The sequence below is a fragment of the Aquila chrysaetos genome, chromosome 10 (assembly GCF_900496995.4).
Source record: "Aquila chrysaetos chrysaetos chromosome 10, bAquChr1.4, whole genome shotgun sequence".
NCBI classification, from domain to species: Eukaryota; Metazoa; Chordata; class Aves; order Accipitriformes; family Accipitridae; genus Aquila; species Aquila chrysaetos.
This window is the reverse complement of record NC_044013.1, coordinates 9047071-9063700: the sequence shown is the minus strand read 5'-3', so window position 1 is coordinate 9063700 and position 16630 is coordinate 9047071. Positions and strand designations below refer to the sequence as shown.

Sequence of the window (16630 nt, the reverse complement as noted above, 5' to 3'; positions counted from 1 at the left end):
AATCTGTGGAACATCAGTGCAATATGTAGCCAGCAGCAGAGCTGACTGCTGGTGTTGCTGTGGAGGTGGGCTTCTCTCTGGATTAACATTACTTTATCTGCAGGTACTAAAAGTATATTTATATCTATCTATCTTTATATCTATCTATTGACATTTGCATTTTTAGACAAAAGTCTGATGTGGAGGTCAAAGAAAAACAGTGAGACCCATAGATTTTCTTAAGGATGTGGCATAAACTTTGGACTGTTAGACTTTCTGTACCACAGAAACATACAGTTCAGTGGCCTTAGTGGGATGAGTCACAATTTCTAGATCCTCAAAAGATTTTCTTTTTGTCCACTAGTATAATCTGTAGCTTGCTCAAGATTCAGAGTCCACCAGCTACCTCATCTTGCATGCTCATTTCAGTCTTTCAGTATAGCAGATAGACAGTTGCAAGTTTTTTTGTTTGATTTTCTTTTTTTAAATTAGCCTGTCACACCACACCTATTCAACTTCTCTTCTAAAGCTCCATTCTGTCTCTAAGAAGAATGGTGGCAAGAGGTAGGAGAGGATGTATTTGTGCAGATTTCCATAGCTGACTACTCTTCAAGACATAGGCACGCACTGTAAACTTTAACTCTGCAAACCATTCTTGGACAAAGCCATAATTCTGTCACTCATTACAGTACTAGAGACAAAATAGTTACCCAGACACGAGAGATGATATAGGCCAATAGGCCCCTTTGTCTAGATGAGGAAATGAGAACCAGGGGTGCAAAGAACATACTTGGTTTGATAGTGCAGAGGCAGCTCTGTTACGCCATCACCTCAAAATCTACCACACAGCAAACACAAATTTGGAAGCATAACCTATCTAGCACCAGTTTTCCAGAAGCAGAATAGTTTATATTGAATGGCATTCTGCAGGAGCTGTTCCACCCACAGACTATTTAGAGGTGGAGAAGCTGCATGTGTATCAGACTGGGTAACACCTAGTGTACTGAAATGAAGATACCAACTACAAAGATTAATTGCTCAGAGCTGTAAGTTCGGCAACTTGTGCAAAGCAAATCCTACAGATACAGTCAGCAGACCATAGTGTGGCCAGTGTGTGTTAGCTCTTTGTGTCCATTCCTGGTATGTAGATCCCTCATACTCACTTGAATGAGACTTAAGTATTTTTCAAGTACAATCTTATCTTACAGAATCCAGTAGTTCAGTTAACCAAAAGTTATTAAAAAATTAAAAATCACTAACACATACAAACATGCCTATTTATAGCATTTCATCTATTACCCTTGGGAGAACAGAAGCAATCTCTGGTAACGAACCAATGCAAAACCCATTAAGAACAGTATCACTTGAGAATGACCTCTAATGCTTACCGAAGATCAAGACCCTGGTTTTGCCAGATGTTTTCCATAATTCTAATTATCTGAAGTGTCAGCATGTCCTGACGCAAGTCTGGAATAGTCAAATACATACAGACTGTAAGTTTCATAACACCAGAACACTTTGTTACATCTTATTTAACTTTTCCCCGAAAAGTACATCTAAAGGAAATGAGGCTTGCATGGTTTAGTGTAGGTTTTGTTCTCTCAATAGAGAAAAGCAGGTTTTAAATAGTTGAGGATGAATATAAATTTGTGGTGGTGTTTTCAAAGCTGTTTAATAATATACACTAAAACCATGACAATGCAATTACAGATTACACATCTATAGTATCTTGAAGACATTTTCAAGTAAAAAGAACAAAGTATTAAATAGCATCATGTTCCACCTCAACCAACTGAGCATCTTAGATCAAACAAAATTTGTACGTGACAGACAAATACTTATTTGTGCATGCTTAATTTTTCTGGAAAAGAAAAAAAATCATCTGAGCAAAGCAATTAAGTTTTTTTTTTTTAATACATGTATTTTAGATGCTCAGAAAACATACTAAACAATAGGTGAGGAAAACAAAAAGATATGTAGCTTTTGGATTACTCTTATTTTTCCTTACCGTCTCCATTTTTAAAGATTATCTCATTGTTCTGAAATAACAGTTCAGACATAATATCTGGGTTTTCCCAGTTCAACCACAGCGGCCTTTTTGCAGATGACATTATTCTGCACTCCTCAAGCCTATAAAGAGATAACATTTCTATGAAACAGGCACGATTTGATTCTCATACCATGTTTCTGCAATACTCCTAAGTTCTCCCTGTTTTCTTCAAACTCTTTGAACTAGTATCAAATTAAAGATGCATGGGTAACCAACAATCAACCACTTCTACTTTCAGCTTCAAATTTAAATTAGTAAGTGCAATGTTAACCATTTGCTAAGCCAAACAGAAGAGTTGGCTATATTGTAAATTTTCCTTTGGCAGTGTGTGTTTGTTACAAATGGAAAAAGGACTGCAGTTCCTGTCACCTTAAAGGAGCAGCTAACTGTCATGTTGTTCCCTGATTTGTTAAACCATTATATTGAAACTACTTCACTCTTTATGAATTACTCTGCTACAAATTTTATTCAGTTAACTTTGAAGGTACTAACATTTAGTATGTTAACATTAACAATGTTGAGGTTAAATGTTAACATTACTAATCATTTACTTAAAAAACTAGACAAATTTCAAAACTGAAGACAATACCGAAGATTTCCCAGTTGATGCGCAGGATTAAGAGGAGAGATAAAACCTTGTAAAGCATCCATAAAATCTGGCCGTCTCATTTGTTCAACAAGAAACTTCATCTGTACCTGATAAATAATCACATTCAGGTTTTGAGAACACTAATTACATGTAAATGAAGGTAAGTATCAGATTTTAGCTTTGGTTTTAAAGCATGGTTTTGCGCAGTTCCAACACAAGCAACTCCACTTAGCCACGTATCACACAAATTGAAGCCCTTAACTTTAGTTCTGTTGCCTTAAGAGGTAGACAATGGCAATGCATACAGAAAATAATACAGCTTCTAAGATAACATAGTATCTACTGAAGTTAGCATTAATACTTTTCTAGTTAATCAAATAAAACACAGTTCTAAGTAATTCCTGTGACTCAACAGCAACAGTTTTGGTACGTGGACAGCTTATAATACCTTCTGGGTCTCATCTTTCTTTTCCTGCTTGAGAATATCTGTGAGGTTAATCAGCTTCTCCATAGCCTCCACCTGCCTGCTCAGATGCTTTAGGTACATGCCACACGCTCGACAATAGGACTCCAGAAGTAAACCAAACCTCTGACTTACAGTTTTATTGTGCATTTCGGACCTACACAGAGAGGAAGAACAGTTATAGCTTAAAGACAAGACCGCTTAGAGGTGCCAAAAATGAAGCTGTATCTGTAACATCTTCCTGAGGGCTGCTTATGGATCCTTCTTCTCAGGTAAATAGCTTGTATTGACCTCCCGCAACTCATCTCATTTTGACTGGACTGATCAGACTTCAGTACCCTTTACAACTAATTCAGCACAGAGGTTATAGGCTCCATCCTGTCCTTCTCTACCCTTTGCCTTTATTCACTGTAGTAAACCTCAAGCTTTCAATTCAAGTTCCAGATTTCTTTGCTGAGAGCAAAGCTAACCTGTTTCATTTTCTCCTTGTCTCATTTAGCCAATCCCAGGCTGCAGCCCCTCTAGTTTCCTTGTTCTTATCTACTCTCAGTCTTCGCACAGTCCTAAAATATATCCCCTCAAATAAGTTAATTGAGCAACTTATTCCATTATCCTTGATGATACCCACGGGAAGTAGAAAACAAAGCACAACAAAGATTCCTTGCTTCTCCTTCTACATCTGATCACACTATCTTACAACAGCATTTTTAGGCGAGACCTAGATCAGCGTACAGCATACTGGATTGCAGCTGTGCTCAGCCTTCTCAACACCAGGAATTACAAAAGCCCATGTTACACTTAGTAAGGAAGAACACCAAGATATTTGGGCTATCAAGCTCTATAAAGTCTTTGGGTGGTTTTCTTCAAGCCTCAACTATTTGTAAAATTTTCTGGAGAAGACTGGTGGGGGATCTGGCATGAAAAATAAAGTTAAAACTTTATTAAAAAATAAAGTTGTAAACAGCTAACAATATGGGAGGCTTCCAGCAATCTTAAGACTACCCTGCTTTTAGAATAATCATCATTAGATAAAAAGAAATACAAGACTAAGTATCTATTATTAACTAGCTTTTGAAACTGCAAGGGATAACTTCTATTACCAGACTATGCATTCAAACTCTTAACCAATATAAAACAAACTTTAAGTGCTAATATTTTGCTAAGAAAGGACACTTAGTACGCCAAGCCTTTAGAACAACTAACTGTTTACAGCTAATAGGAATTCCACCACCCCTTAACGTGATATTAAACTTACTTTAAATGCCAAAAGAAGAAGTGTCCTATCCTTTGATTGGTCAGTGCCTTCTTGAGTAAAAATCTCACAAGCTGATTATCTAAATACTGTTCATATTTCAGAACCTAGTTAAGGATAAAAGGAAAAGAAAAATATCAGCTGCAAGTTATTATTTCTATGGACAATATACAGAGTAAAGGCAGTTAAATAAAAATTATGTTTTACATTAATTCTTGTAGAATGACTGATCTTGGTATGAACGCTTGCATGCGTTAGGATTTGAACTATATCTGCATTTAGCGCATTGGCTGCCTCTACTTCAAGAACTTACCATCTGATGCTTCCTTTACTGTTACCAAATATTTTAGCCTCAACTTGCTCAAAGTTTTGAGAAGATGCTTCTGCTCATACTTTCCCATATGTTAGGACAGCTGAAATAGCTGCCTGTTCCAGCTGGTAGAACAGTTCTGCATCTCTGCAAAATTTTGGCGTTTAATATTAACAAGCAAAACCACAGCACTACAGAAAGTGAACTACATTTCATCTACTCCTACTAAATAATCCGCAACGCAAACAGGTACTTTTGAGGACCTCTTTTCACATCATCTGAACTTTTGTTGTATTTTAAGCCTCTGTGATCATCGCATATACACAAGACATCAAGTAAACCAAAATATGTTATGTACCTGTACTAGCTGGATTAAGTACTGAGACAGTTTGTCATCTGTCAAGTACTTCTCTAGACACCGAACTGCAAAAGCTCGCACCATTGGATCTGGATAATTACAGTCCAAAAGCTCCATTGCTTGCTCTGGCTTGATTGGAGGCCAATCTTTTACCAAACAGTACATCTGCGGACAAGAAGCCCGAGCACATTACACACTTGCATTGATTAGGAAGAAGTTCTAATACGCAGCTGTTAGAAGGTGTTGTCAGACACAAACTGCATCTAAGTAGAAGCTGTTTACTTGCCAGTCCTCTCTCAATAAACAATTTGGTATTAGTTACCAGCTGACTTGGTTATTTTATCAACTATAAAAAGAATGAAAACAAAACCTCACATTTAACTGTAACTGACAAATCAGCAACATAAAGATTCAAGTAATGCCACCAGGAGGAAATCTTAAGACTCAGACTGAGCTGAAGAACAAGAACTATGGACCAGACTGATCAGTCAGTTATAGTGGCAACTTAAATCATCTAAGTTTTCATTCAATGTATCATGCACACATAACATGTTTTTAACTTCCAGAAGATTTCTTTAAAATAGCATATTTTAAAGCTTCTTCAGAACTTAGAACTAATTCAGTGCTATATGTTACCTGGGCCACTTCATCTCTAGAATTCCATTTAACAGACAAAAGTAATTTGGGCAGAATTTCTGGAGTATTCACGCAATAGTGTCTGTGAAAGAGAAAAAAGTTGTATGTACAAAATGTCATTTTTGCTTCAATAACCATCTACTATGTCCCCTCAGTCTTGCAACTTTTTTTTGGATTCTGCTGACAAAGGAAGAAAAACCATAAGGTAGCGTCAGGATCCATGCACGAAGGTAACACTGCAGTAATGGGGAAAATGTAAGCAAATTCAACAACTTTTCTCCATGGGCTTATGCACCAAGACATACGTTGCAGAATGCTTTAGAAAAGGCTTTTCTAAAAACGCTAACCCCAACAATACAAAATAAAGAAAAAGGGAGCAAAACCAAAGACAATCATGACAAATTTGGAGCAAATGGGGTGAAGTTCGACTGTGACAACATGGGTTTTACTTTGGGTTTTGGGGGGGTTTTTTTGTTTGTTTGTTTGGTTTGGTTTTTGTTTGTTTTGTTTTTAAATACCTGTGGCTCCAGAGGAAGTCCTTCTCTTGCTCAGTGATTTCAGACAAAGGATCTCGTGTACATATGGCTCGCAATTGTTCCTTGTCACTTTCTCTTAATTCATTATCTCTAGCTATTCTGTTACTCTGCAGAGAGAAAGCGGTCCATTAACCCTCCACACATTTCCTTCTGTTGTCATACAGCATACAGGAAGTATTTTAACAGCATAGCAAAACTTAAACTCTGTATCATGCAATACTATCTTGTTCTTTCCTTTTGTTATAGCTGAGGACTTATAATTTAGACAGAGAGAGATGAAAGACCAGGCCTTTGATTTCTACAACCGCTTTTAGTCACTACTGGGACAAGAAGAGGTACATTTCAACTAAATCAGCTGTGTGGAGAAATAGCAACAGTTGACATCTAATGAACAACACGATGCAGCACAAAATGAAACTGGTCATTTCTGTCTCCAGTTTTGAGATTGTTGAGAGCTGCTGAAAGGAGTGAAAGAATCAGAACTGAAAAAGCAGAACATGGGGGATGAAGCTAGGTAAATAAAAGGTAGAACACTGTAGGAAAGCCCGAGTAACAGAAGACTGGAAAACATCAACCAGAATTAGTATAAGATATTCCCCAAACAGCACAGAAAACTGAACTGGTACACACTGAAATTAATTTTATCTAAGACTTCATTTATTAGAACCAGCTTAGACCAATGGCAGAGGTACTGAAACTACTACTAGTTGATTTTTCACAGCTCATGTGCCAAGTTCAATTTTTCTCCTATACTTTCCATTTCTTAGTTCATTTAATGTGTTTTTCACAAATCAACATATGAAATGATGCAGTTTTTGAGGTTTCAACTGCAGAATCAATTGCACAGCAAAAAAGAGAAATCTTAAGCACCTTATGTTATAGCCTTTGGTATAAAATACAAGCGTAATTAACAAGTTTGACACTTAAGAGGAAGCTATCCCAAAAATTGTACGAGAGTTGAACAGTGGTTTTATAGTGAACTCACGTCTTCACACGTGTTTGATACCTACTACTACAAGAGAATAAAATAAACTCTTTTCCAAGTTCAAATGGTTTAAACTGTAGAACCACAGTATTTGACCTCTTGTTCTGCTCTTTCCCTTAGCAATTTGTACTAAGCACATTAAACAAGATAAGCAAGAACAAACCGAGCTTTGTCTAACAGTTTTGATGACAGAAATTTTCAACTGGTTGAACTAGTACTTCAAAACAGAAATACCTATATGTCTTTTACAGAAAGTCTTTCCAATGTATCTAGCTTAAAAAAAACAGCTGAAGAAGAGAACAATGTGAAGTTTCCAGGAAGGAGGTCAAGGCACCCTTTAAAAGGTGGTGTTATTTTTAAGAATATGCACAAATACAGAAACAGTTGTCAGGTTATAACACGATACAATATCTACTTCAGACTGAAAGTTCCCTACCTTACATTTATCTTTAATTACGTAAATTATGTGTTCTCATGATGGGTTCACTACTATTATATGGGAAAAGAATATTCTGGCCTTCAAGCTTTCATCTACCAATACTAAGGTATGAATCAACCAACTCACAGGGTTTTTAGTATCTTGCCCTGTTAGTAGTGTGATAGCATGATATCTTAGTGCACCAACATGGTTTTATTACTGTTCTCAAGCACATGGACTGAACTTAAAGGTGGGGGGAAATTATTCAGGACTACTCTGTGGCACAGGAAAATTTTTAGAACACATTCTTAAATATTATGGTAACAGATACAGTGCAAGTAGCAAAGCCAGAGTCATTCTGTAAGGAAGTTAATGGATAATGACTTTATAATCAGCCTGCTCCTGACATAAGATCAAATAGTTCATATTGAACAAGCAAGTAATTGCACATATTCATCTTGATTCTGAAAGAGTCATCCTAAATAGTAAGTGAAAGTCAAAAAAGTATAAAATGTACCTGCATAGTGGGTCAGAAAGATCATAGTTTAGGTCAAGCCCAGAAGGAAAATGCATTTATCCTGTTGCGGTCAACACCAAAAACTTGAAATTCTATGAATTGTGGGACAGTAAGTTAGATTTAATATTTGAAAATTCTTTCATATTTGAGATATTAATGGACCTATAAATGATCTCTTCTAAGTATGTATTAATGGATTTTAAATGCAGTGTAATGCATTTCAAGGTTAAACAAAAAAGTTATGCTCTTTGTATCACAACGAAGACATTTATATAGAATTCATACCTCAGTGACTGCTTTGCTGATTTTGACCATTTCAGTCAAGCGTTTTTTACCTCTTTCAGATATGGCCAATGCTACATAGTAATCTAGTATCCAATTTCTGAATGAGTAATAACACATTGCCTTTTAACTACCTAAATATAGGTTAACATTACAAACAGCTATAAATATGCACAGTACCTGAATATAGAAAGTTTGGCTTCAGACCTGAAGATACCACACATTAAAAGATACAGGGGACAAATACAATACTAAGAGATAACTAGTGATGTTAAACTTACCAAGCATTTAATGAAATATGATTTAAGAAAGGATGAGTAATAAGAGGATTTTGGCAGACAAGGAGGGTTGAAAGAAAAGCAGCATGAATAATGAGAAAGTGAGACCAAAGCAGTGATACACAGTTTGTTTCCCTGTCAACTTAGTCACTGATGTAAACAGGCTTTCTCCATGTTTGGCCGCTAGACCTTCTTTTATGGTATTGTAAGGATTACCACAAAAGAGACATAATTTGAGACTTTATTCTACCTCAGAATTTTGGGGGTTTTAATTGTAAAGTGTAAGTCGATCATTACTTTGTCACTGAAGTGAGACCTTATTCTCCTCACCATTTTCTACTTTTGCCTACAGATGGAACAAAACAATGAGTTGAGCATATACAAGCCCAGGTAACAGGCTGTGTTATAGCAAAGGAATGTTATTTACCAAGGAGCCAGCTGTCCTTAAACATTTCTTAAGAGCCCTGCAGCACTGCTCAGTCACAATATATACCATAAGCAGATATGCCACTCTACGATGGACTTCCTGTAGAGTATCAAGAGAAATCAAATGCCTACAACCCTTTGTTCAAGATATGTTGAGATGGGACTGTTATAAATATCACCAGAATTCCCAGACTGGACGCTTACTAACACCTACGCACTTTTTGGTACAGTGAAACTTTCCACCCCGAGACTCTTCTTCACACAGACCACAATGCTCTCTTGGGGAAACTCTCAAGTCTTTGAACCAACCTCCAGTAGAAAATGTAAAACATACCAACTAATTTTACAGCCTTGTCTTTAAATACATAGCATTTTTAGCCTTATTGCTTTTCTTTTTTCTCCTTTTAATCATCCAACAAGTGCTTTTAAGAAAGCGCCAAACCTCACCAAAACGCCCATTGTCAACACACAGGTTCTCTTTGTAGAAGAGGGGAGATAAAGGACTACACTCGTGTATGCCAACCAATTCCCTTAGAATTCTCTGTACTTGTGGTCCTAACTAGCCCATTAAACAGCCAGTAAAGAGTTATAAGCACCTTTGGATTACACAAGAAAGCCCATCTATAAACATGAAATTGTAACAAAGAAAAATAGCATCACTGAAGGAGAATTACAACTTTTGGAAAGTTAAACTAAGTAGTTTAGACACCTGAATTAGTGATATAAAAACGTCAAAAATGCCCTAACAGTTTGCACGGTAAGACAGTTTCCCTTTAAAGTGTTTTCGTTGGTCAGTGAAGCATTAGGTCAGTTTACTGGTAATATAAAGAAAGGAAAATATATTACTCACTTTGCTAAACACAAACCAAAAAATTGATTTCTTGATTTTACAATAAATCAGGATATAAGAAAAAAGTTTTCTTTATCACTACTATACTGAGTAAAATAAGTAATTAAAGAAGTAAATAATACTTTCATATTTTAGTAGCTAATCTTGGAAAGGAGTTTGCCTTACCAGCCCCGCATAGCTGTAGTTAAACCCCAGTTCACGTGATATAGTCCAATTGGCATGCTCTTCGATCACCGTCATATCTGGAAACTTTACAGGATTGCTAAACCAATCAAATTCCAGCTCTAAACATGGAGTTTCCTATGTAAAGGAAATTTAAATTACTTTTTCTGTTGAATGATACTAATTAGAATACAGCATATTTTGAACATGTACTCTTAAGGAGGAAGCTCGCATGCAGATAGTTACCTTATTCGGATTTGATCCAGTAACACCAATAGGATTCAACAAATCCTCCAGCCCATGAGGTACTGCCCAAAGATTCAAAGCCATTTTCCCAGATACAAGAGTGTCTGTGTAATCAAACATGTTTATATTTCCCCAAGCCAATGGACAGTGCTCCTTAAAGAGATTAAAAGATGATTTTTTCAGGGTCATCTATTAATTACTGCAGAGTAAGTCAGGAGAAATACCATTTTCACCCCAGAGCAAGCTGTTACACTCCCAGATTAGCAGAAAGCAGGTTGTGGAAACTGTACCATATTTTTCTATAAATGACTGTCATGGCAGTCATTTTGCAAAATGATATCAAAACACTTGCAAACACATGCTAACATCCTCCTCACATCAAAATAACTCAAGATGATGGAAAGAGGGGTTTTTTTGACAAGACAGAGACTTTTCACCAAGGCCTGTAGTGACAGAACAAGGGGCAACAGTTCTAAACTGAAAGACAATAGGTTTAGATTGGACATAAGAAAAAATTTTTTTTTTGTGATAAGGGTGGTCAGACACTAGAACAGGTTGCCCAGAGAAGTTGTGGATGCCCCATCCATCCCTGGCAGTGTTCAAGGCCAGGTTGGATGGGGCTTTTGAACAACCTGATCTAGTGGAAGGTGTCCCTGCCCATGGCAGGGGGGGTTGGAACTAGATGATCTTTAAGGTCCTTTCCAACCCAAACCATTCTATGATTCTCTAAGATTCATAAACCTGGTTGTAGACAAAAAAACTATATAGTACCTGTGACACACACTCAAACCCAGAATGTAATGGTGGCTAAAATTAGATGCCATACATAGATTCTTAAAAATTACCGTTCGAGGTCTTGCATCAAATGGTAACGCAACACAAGTTTTCTTTACTTTAAAAATCAACTCTAAATTCAAGTATAAATATTGCCCTTTTTTAATAAACAGGTAAGCAACATATGGGTTTAGAAACTTGAGTTTAAATGCACTTGCACCCCAAAACACTAACAATGACCTTTGTGTCTGGCAATAGAGTATAGACAGTGTTGAACTGATAAGCTTTTTCCCCATGTTAATTTCTGACCACAAAAAAAGTTGTAGTCAGAATAAGATACAAGAAAAGAAAAAACTCCTATTTTAATCAGATTCAAATCAAACATTGCAGTAAGACTCATTGCCAGGAAAACATTTGCCAAGTATCTTCCCAAACTTGACTTAAGTAGCTTTTGTTTGTTAGTGTATTAAAGTGTATTAAGTATTCTACCTCTTTAGCACCCTTCCGGCCTTTAACAGAACAGATAGAAAGGCAGAGCCGAGCAGCACGTGGAAGATCAGGAATGTACATGTCATACAATAGCCATTCATTCCATCTGTAAGATTAAAAAGCAGAATAAAACCAGGTTAAAGGAGAGCATGGAGAGAACTTCATTCAATCAACAGTTATACTGAAAATCATTTGTTATATTCCTGCCTAAACTGTATACGTGTATAAAGAGTACACTTTCTTACTGAAGAAGGGTCCTCCTACATGCATTTGACACCATATACTCCTTTGGGAATGGAAACTTCCCCAAATAGCCTTCTAGCACCAACACTGTTTAAAAAGTCACGCTAGATTCAATTCCTGCAAACTGAGTAATAGGTTCATTCACTTTCACTCTTGCAACCCTACTGGCTGCAACTGTAAGCATAGGTGCAACCTGAAGATAATGGATTTGCATATGTGCTACACTAATGTAAGGTTTACCTTGTGAAATTCTTTTTCACTTTGGGGAAAAAAGCAGGTGGGAAAAAATGTGGCATAGCTTTCAGAACTCAACTAAATTTGAACTGCTGGGAAATAAAAAAATAACTGCAAGATGGGAATATAACACAAATATAACACAGCAATCCAAAGCAATATTCCTAACTCAAATAATATTCTATTTACCATAGTAAAAAGAGCACAGGTTTGTTCTACAGGAATACATATTTTGTTTTCATGAACTTCTCTAAGTAGACTTTATCTCTCAGTTGGTAGAACTGTGCTTTTGAGGAGGAACTTTTGAATACAGTTTTTCCTAAGTGGATTGCCACGCTGTATTTTCTCAGTTGGAAGAGGCAGCAGCTTCCAAGGACAGCATTAATTTTTTCAATGTGTTTGTAGCTACTAAAAGCAAAGTTTTACAAAGAAATAACTGTCAAAGCCCTTCTCTAAGAAATTGGCAGATAAACCTCAACTCACTTTTCTTACATGTTCATTTTATATAATACAGATATGTGTAATTATATCCATGTTTTCAAGCCATACCCATCACCACCTCTCCAAGAAGATTTTCTCTCTAAAACAGTTAAAACTATCAATTCAAGTATAGCTATATTTGGGGCAGCTCAGAGGAAGAAGCTATTTTTCAACAACTATGTATATTATTAGGCCCTCTAATTATAAAACCTGATTATATTCCTATAAAATGTACAGACAAAAAAGTTTCAAAGTGTATTAAGACATGAAGTCAGACAGAAAATGCAAGTCAAAAATTACTTCTGAACATATACTTTGCATCTAATCCTAGCAGATGCTGAAATTTCATACCTCCTCATTAGTCAAAGTTACGAGAACATATTTTAGATATTTGTTCTCAAGATGTTTATATAAGCTCATATAAAACTTTTTTGCACTTTTAAGTAGATGTATTTTTCCAGATATTGATGGTAGGTCAACTCCCCTGAAAATAATCAGCCCAGATCTGGCAGTCACTTCCATGTTAGCAAATGATACCTATCTCTCCACACTCAGTGGTTCTGCTTTAGAACATACCACGCAACCTCAATGAAACAAGTTTGCAGGTTACATGACATCACATTGCCTCATGCTGAAAGTGAAATCTGAACCTTACAACTGGAACACCTGCTATTGATCTACAGTCAAAAACAGAGCCGAGTCACCCAGAGCTATGCTCATTTCACAGTATTAATGAGTAAATATGTTGGAGTTTGAGGCAACTGTAAATGCACATGTAAACCAAATCTGTTCAGTAAATAAACTATACTATTATATGAGACACAAAAATACTTGTGTTTTAATTAAATTACTTCTATTTATAAATACAGGGATATGTAAAAATATTTTTACAAAACTTAAGGCAAGGAATTCCCACCAAGGAGCTCTACCTGAATAATAGCTAAGTCAAGCCATTACTCCTTCAGTGCTATCATTTATGATGCCCTGGAAGTCAGGTTCTCTATAGTCATTCAAGTATTTAGCTTACCTGGGATTAGAACAAGGTACCCTTTGAGTATTCACATTGTCACACAAAGGTTCCCCTCCATGGTAGATACCTGTTCTAACATAGATCTGAAAACAATGTCGATATTAGTACTATCATTGAAATGTTACTATACACAATTTTTTTCACTATCAACATATACTATGATTACAACATATTATCCTTTTATTTTCATCAAGTAAAAAACAAAAACAAAACTGAAAACCAAACAGCCCCATCACTCCCCAACCCAAATTCATTCATGCTCTGTAAGGTGTGAAGCATAGTATATAAGCATATCCTTCTAGAAAAAAGTGTTTTGGTCTTTTTTTCCTCATTAATTGCAAAACTAGTTCTTAAAAAATACAGTAATAAACTTGAAATGAACACTAAAAAACCCTGGAATTTATTCTCAATTCTTCATGTGCCAAGGCATAGTGGAAAAAAAAAAAGACAGAACAAATCCCAGGAAAGTTAGAGAGCCAGGCTTGTAGTATGTCTTCAATGGAATTGAACCCTACCCACCTTTTCTCCTTAATCCCCCCATACCTCCTTTTTCAAAAACAAAGATAGCAGCACACTATCCAGCATCCCCTCATCAGGAGTATTGCCAGTTACTGTAATACATTCTTACACGTAATAATTATTTAGAATATAGATAGCAACATAGGTTTTGTTTTTCTATCCATTACATACTTAGCTGAAGTGAACTATGGAAACTGAGTCCTGTTTCTACCAGGCAGATTGTTTAGCTAAATACCACAACTCACACTTTTTAAGTAGTATACAAAAGTTTTCAGATGCTAAAACATGGCTGTATTTTTTAGAATTGAGTACTTCAACAGAAAAGAAAACTCCGGAGGGAAACCGTGAGCTGCTGAAAACCACATGTGATGCCATACAGCATTTCCCTTACCTTGTCTATGTCTCTAATGTTCACATTTACATAGGTTGCACAGAGGATTCTTATTCTGAGAGCGCTATTTATAGTCCAGAGGGATTTGGCTGTAGCTTCTCCATTCATATAGGGTGTAGCTGTAGAGATACGCCTGGAATAAGATGGCATTGTAAAGGTGTCCAGCGGCAGCTGGGTATATAGGCTTTCCTTAGCCATCAGCATCAGATTGGGCATGCGACCAAGCATTATACAGCTTCTTATATACTGCAAGAAAACAAAACCAAAATTCAGTATGTTTGAAAGTTTACACTCTTGGTAATCTATACATAAAAATATTCAGGAAAATATAAAAGTAAAAGCATATTTAAAGAGCTTATTATTGTGTCTGTATGTACGCCCTTTACGGTGTTTATAGTTATAGCATCCAACAGTTTAAATACATTGTTAGGTAGGATCGCACAGCAGTGCTTCATACAGATTTTGAGATATGAATAGCATCTAACAACTGTGGAAGGTTGAATTGGAGATAGAGAACAGAGGTGACAAAATGACAAGTCAGGCTTCTTGTGGCGCTCCTTTGCTCCGGCACAGTGCAGCACAAAGCAGACTGCTTCCAGATTAGAGCTGTTCCTGGAAGCAGCAGAGCTGCTTTTGCATAGCATGCTGTGGTGCAGACCTAGCACAGGTGACACTGATACTCCTAGTCACAGGCAGAGAGCACAAGACAAATGGCAGACACATTAATTTTTGGTTCAGTTGTGCTTATTAGCTTACGCTCAGCACCGACCCTGACAGACTCTAGCTGTAATGGTGTCCGTTCAGGACTGAGTGCTGAGAGCAACTAGTCTGGCAACAGTACCACAAAACACAATGCGTTAAGACAGGTCCAGCCCTGGAGTATAATTAGCAAGCTCTTTTGTGGCACAGTAAAGGCATACCAGATACTTCTGAAGAAACCACGCTAGATCAAATAGGTCTAGTGTTTGATCTCAAGATGACTGTGCAAAATTATTCATGTATGCCTGCACTTGTTCCCCAGCTCCCACAGAATAGAGCTGCTTTTCCTATTATTCAGGATCCCCCCAGCTCCCTTCTCTCCTCCATTGCCCTGGAGAGCAGATCGTCAACCATTTTAGATGAAGGAATGGAAGCTGTTTATTACAACAATACATTCCTCAAAGAGGAAGCAGCAGCAGTCTGTCAGGAAGTCTACAGGGTAACATTGTTGTCTGCTCCAGAGAGGGCTGCTCAGATGCTCTTCTGTCAGCGGTTCTGTCTTACACTCACAGCACTAACAAAACCCAGGCAATGAAGGACAGACAGCCACAAGGAATACTTAACAACAATTTGTTTAGTGCTGCAAGTTTATCACTCCTTTAACAAGATCAAAAAATTTAAAGATGTAAGTTTGTTTAGATTTTTTCCACCCCTAAAGGGGGAAGGGACAAGATTCATAGTAGCAACAGTTGCCTCATAATTTAACATCTGATTGAATGTCCTTTTGTATTACACCAACCCCATTCAAGCATAACTCATCTCTTGCCATCAGAAATCTAGGCTATTTCTGAAAGTACCTACCACTGATTTATCACTAATGTTAGAGGTAAACTACTGTATTCAAAGAATAAAAATTACACTAGTGACATAAATTCTAGTTTAAATTACCTTTACACACACCCCGCCTTCAAAGCACATACAGCAACAAATATGCACATTGCACTCATGCATTAGCCAATTAGTTTAAAGATACACGCAGTTTTCCTTCCTACGTTTTGGAATAATTTAGTGAAAAAGCAAGCCACTTATAAAATTGATCACTTCTCTCCCTTGCAAATTTGGATTATTTTAGTGTATTTCAAAGTAAGTCCTGTTATGTTATGTTACTCACCTTATACTGGCTCAGTGGATATTTTTCTAGCAAGTATTCATCACAGCCACACACTTTTAAAATATATTTGCCCTGGTACTCCAAGACGCAGAGTTTCAGTTGTTCAGATGACAGCAACATACTTCGCGTTTTCTTCCTAATTGCTTCAGCAATAACTTGCTCAGGCACACAGTCATGATTGATTTTTAAGGTGTATTTCTGCTTATCATTGTTTGGTGAGACTATTACCCATATCACCACTATAATTTGCCCTAGAATAAATG

General features: G+C 36.7%; 1 protein-coding gene across 10 annotated transcripts in view; it reads right to left on the bottom strand.

The window, feature by feature from the left end:
• Positions 1-16630, bottom strand: part of PIK3CA (phosphatidylinositol-4,5-bisphosphate 3-kinase catalytic subunit alpha) — a 50968-nt gene that overhangs the window by 13400 nt on the left and 20938 nt on the right. For all 10 annotated transcript variants that reach the window (XR_005933422.1, XR_005933424.1, XR_005933423.1 and 7 more), the window contains 14 exons: positions 16368-16618; positions 14498-14743; positions 13585-13670; positions 11601-11706; positions 10338-10490; positions 10095-10229; positions 6156-6280; positions 5638-5719; positions 5002-5166; positions 4337-4440; positions 3067-3238; positions 2619-2725; positions 1988-2109; positions 1368-1446 (listed from right to left, as the gene is read on the bottom strand). Coding sequence is in view for 5 of the 10 variants with exons in the window: in XM_030028528.2 (XP_029884388.1) it covers positions 1368-1446; positions 1988-2109; positions 2619-2725; positions 3067-3238; positions 4337-4440; positions 5002-5166; positions 5638-5719; positions 6156-6280; positions 10095-10229; positions 10338-10490; positions 11601-11706; positions 13585-13670; positions 14498-14743; positions 16368-16618 (1933 nt within the window). In the remaining 5 variants the exon portion in view is untranslated. The remainder of the gene's footprint in view (positions 1-1367; positions 1447-1987; positions 2110-2618; positions 2726-3066; positions 3239-4336; positions 4441-5001; positions 5167-5637; positions 5720-6155; positions 6281-10094; positions 10230-10337; positions 10491-11600; positions 11707-13584; positions 13671-14497; positions 14744-16367; positions 16619-16630) is intronic.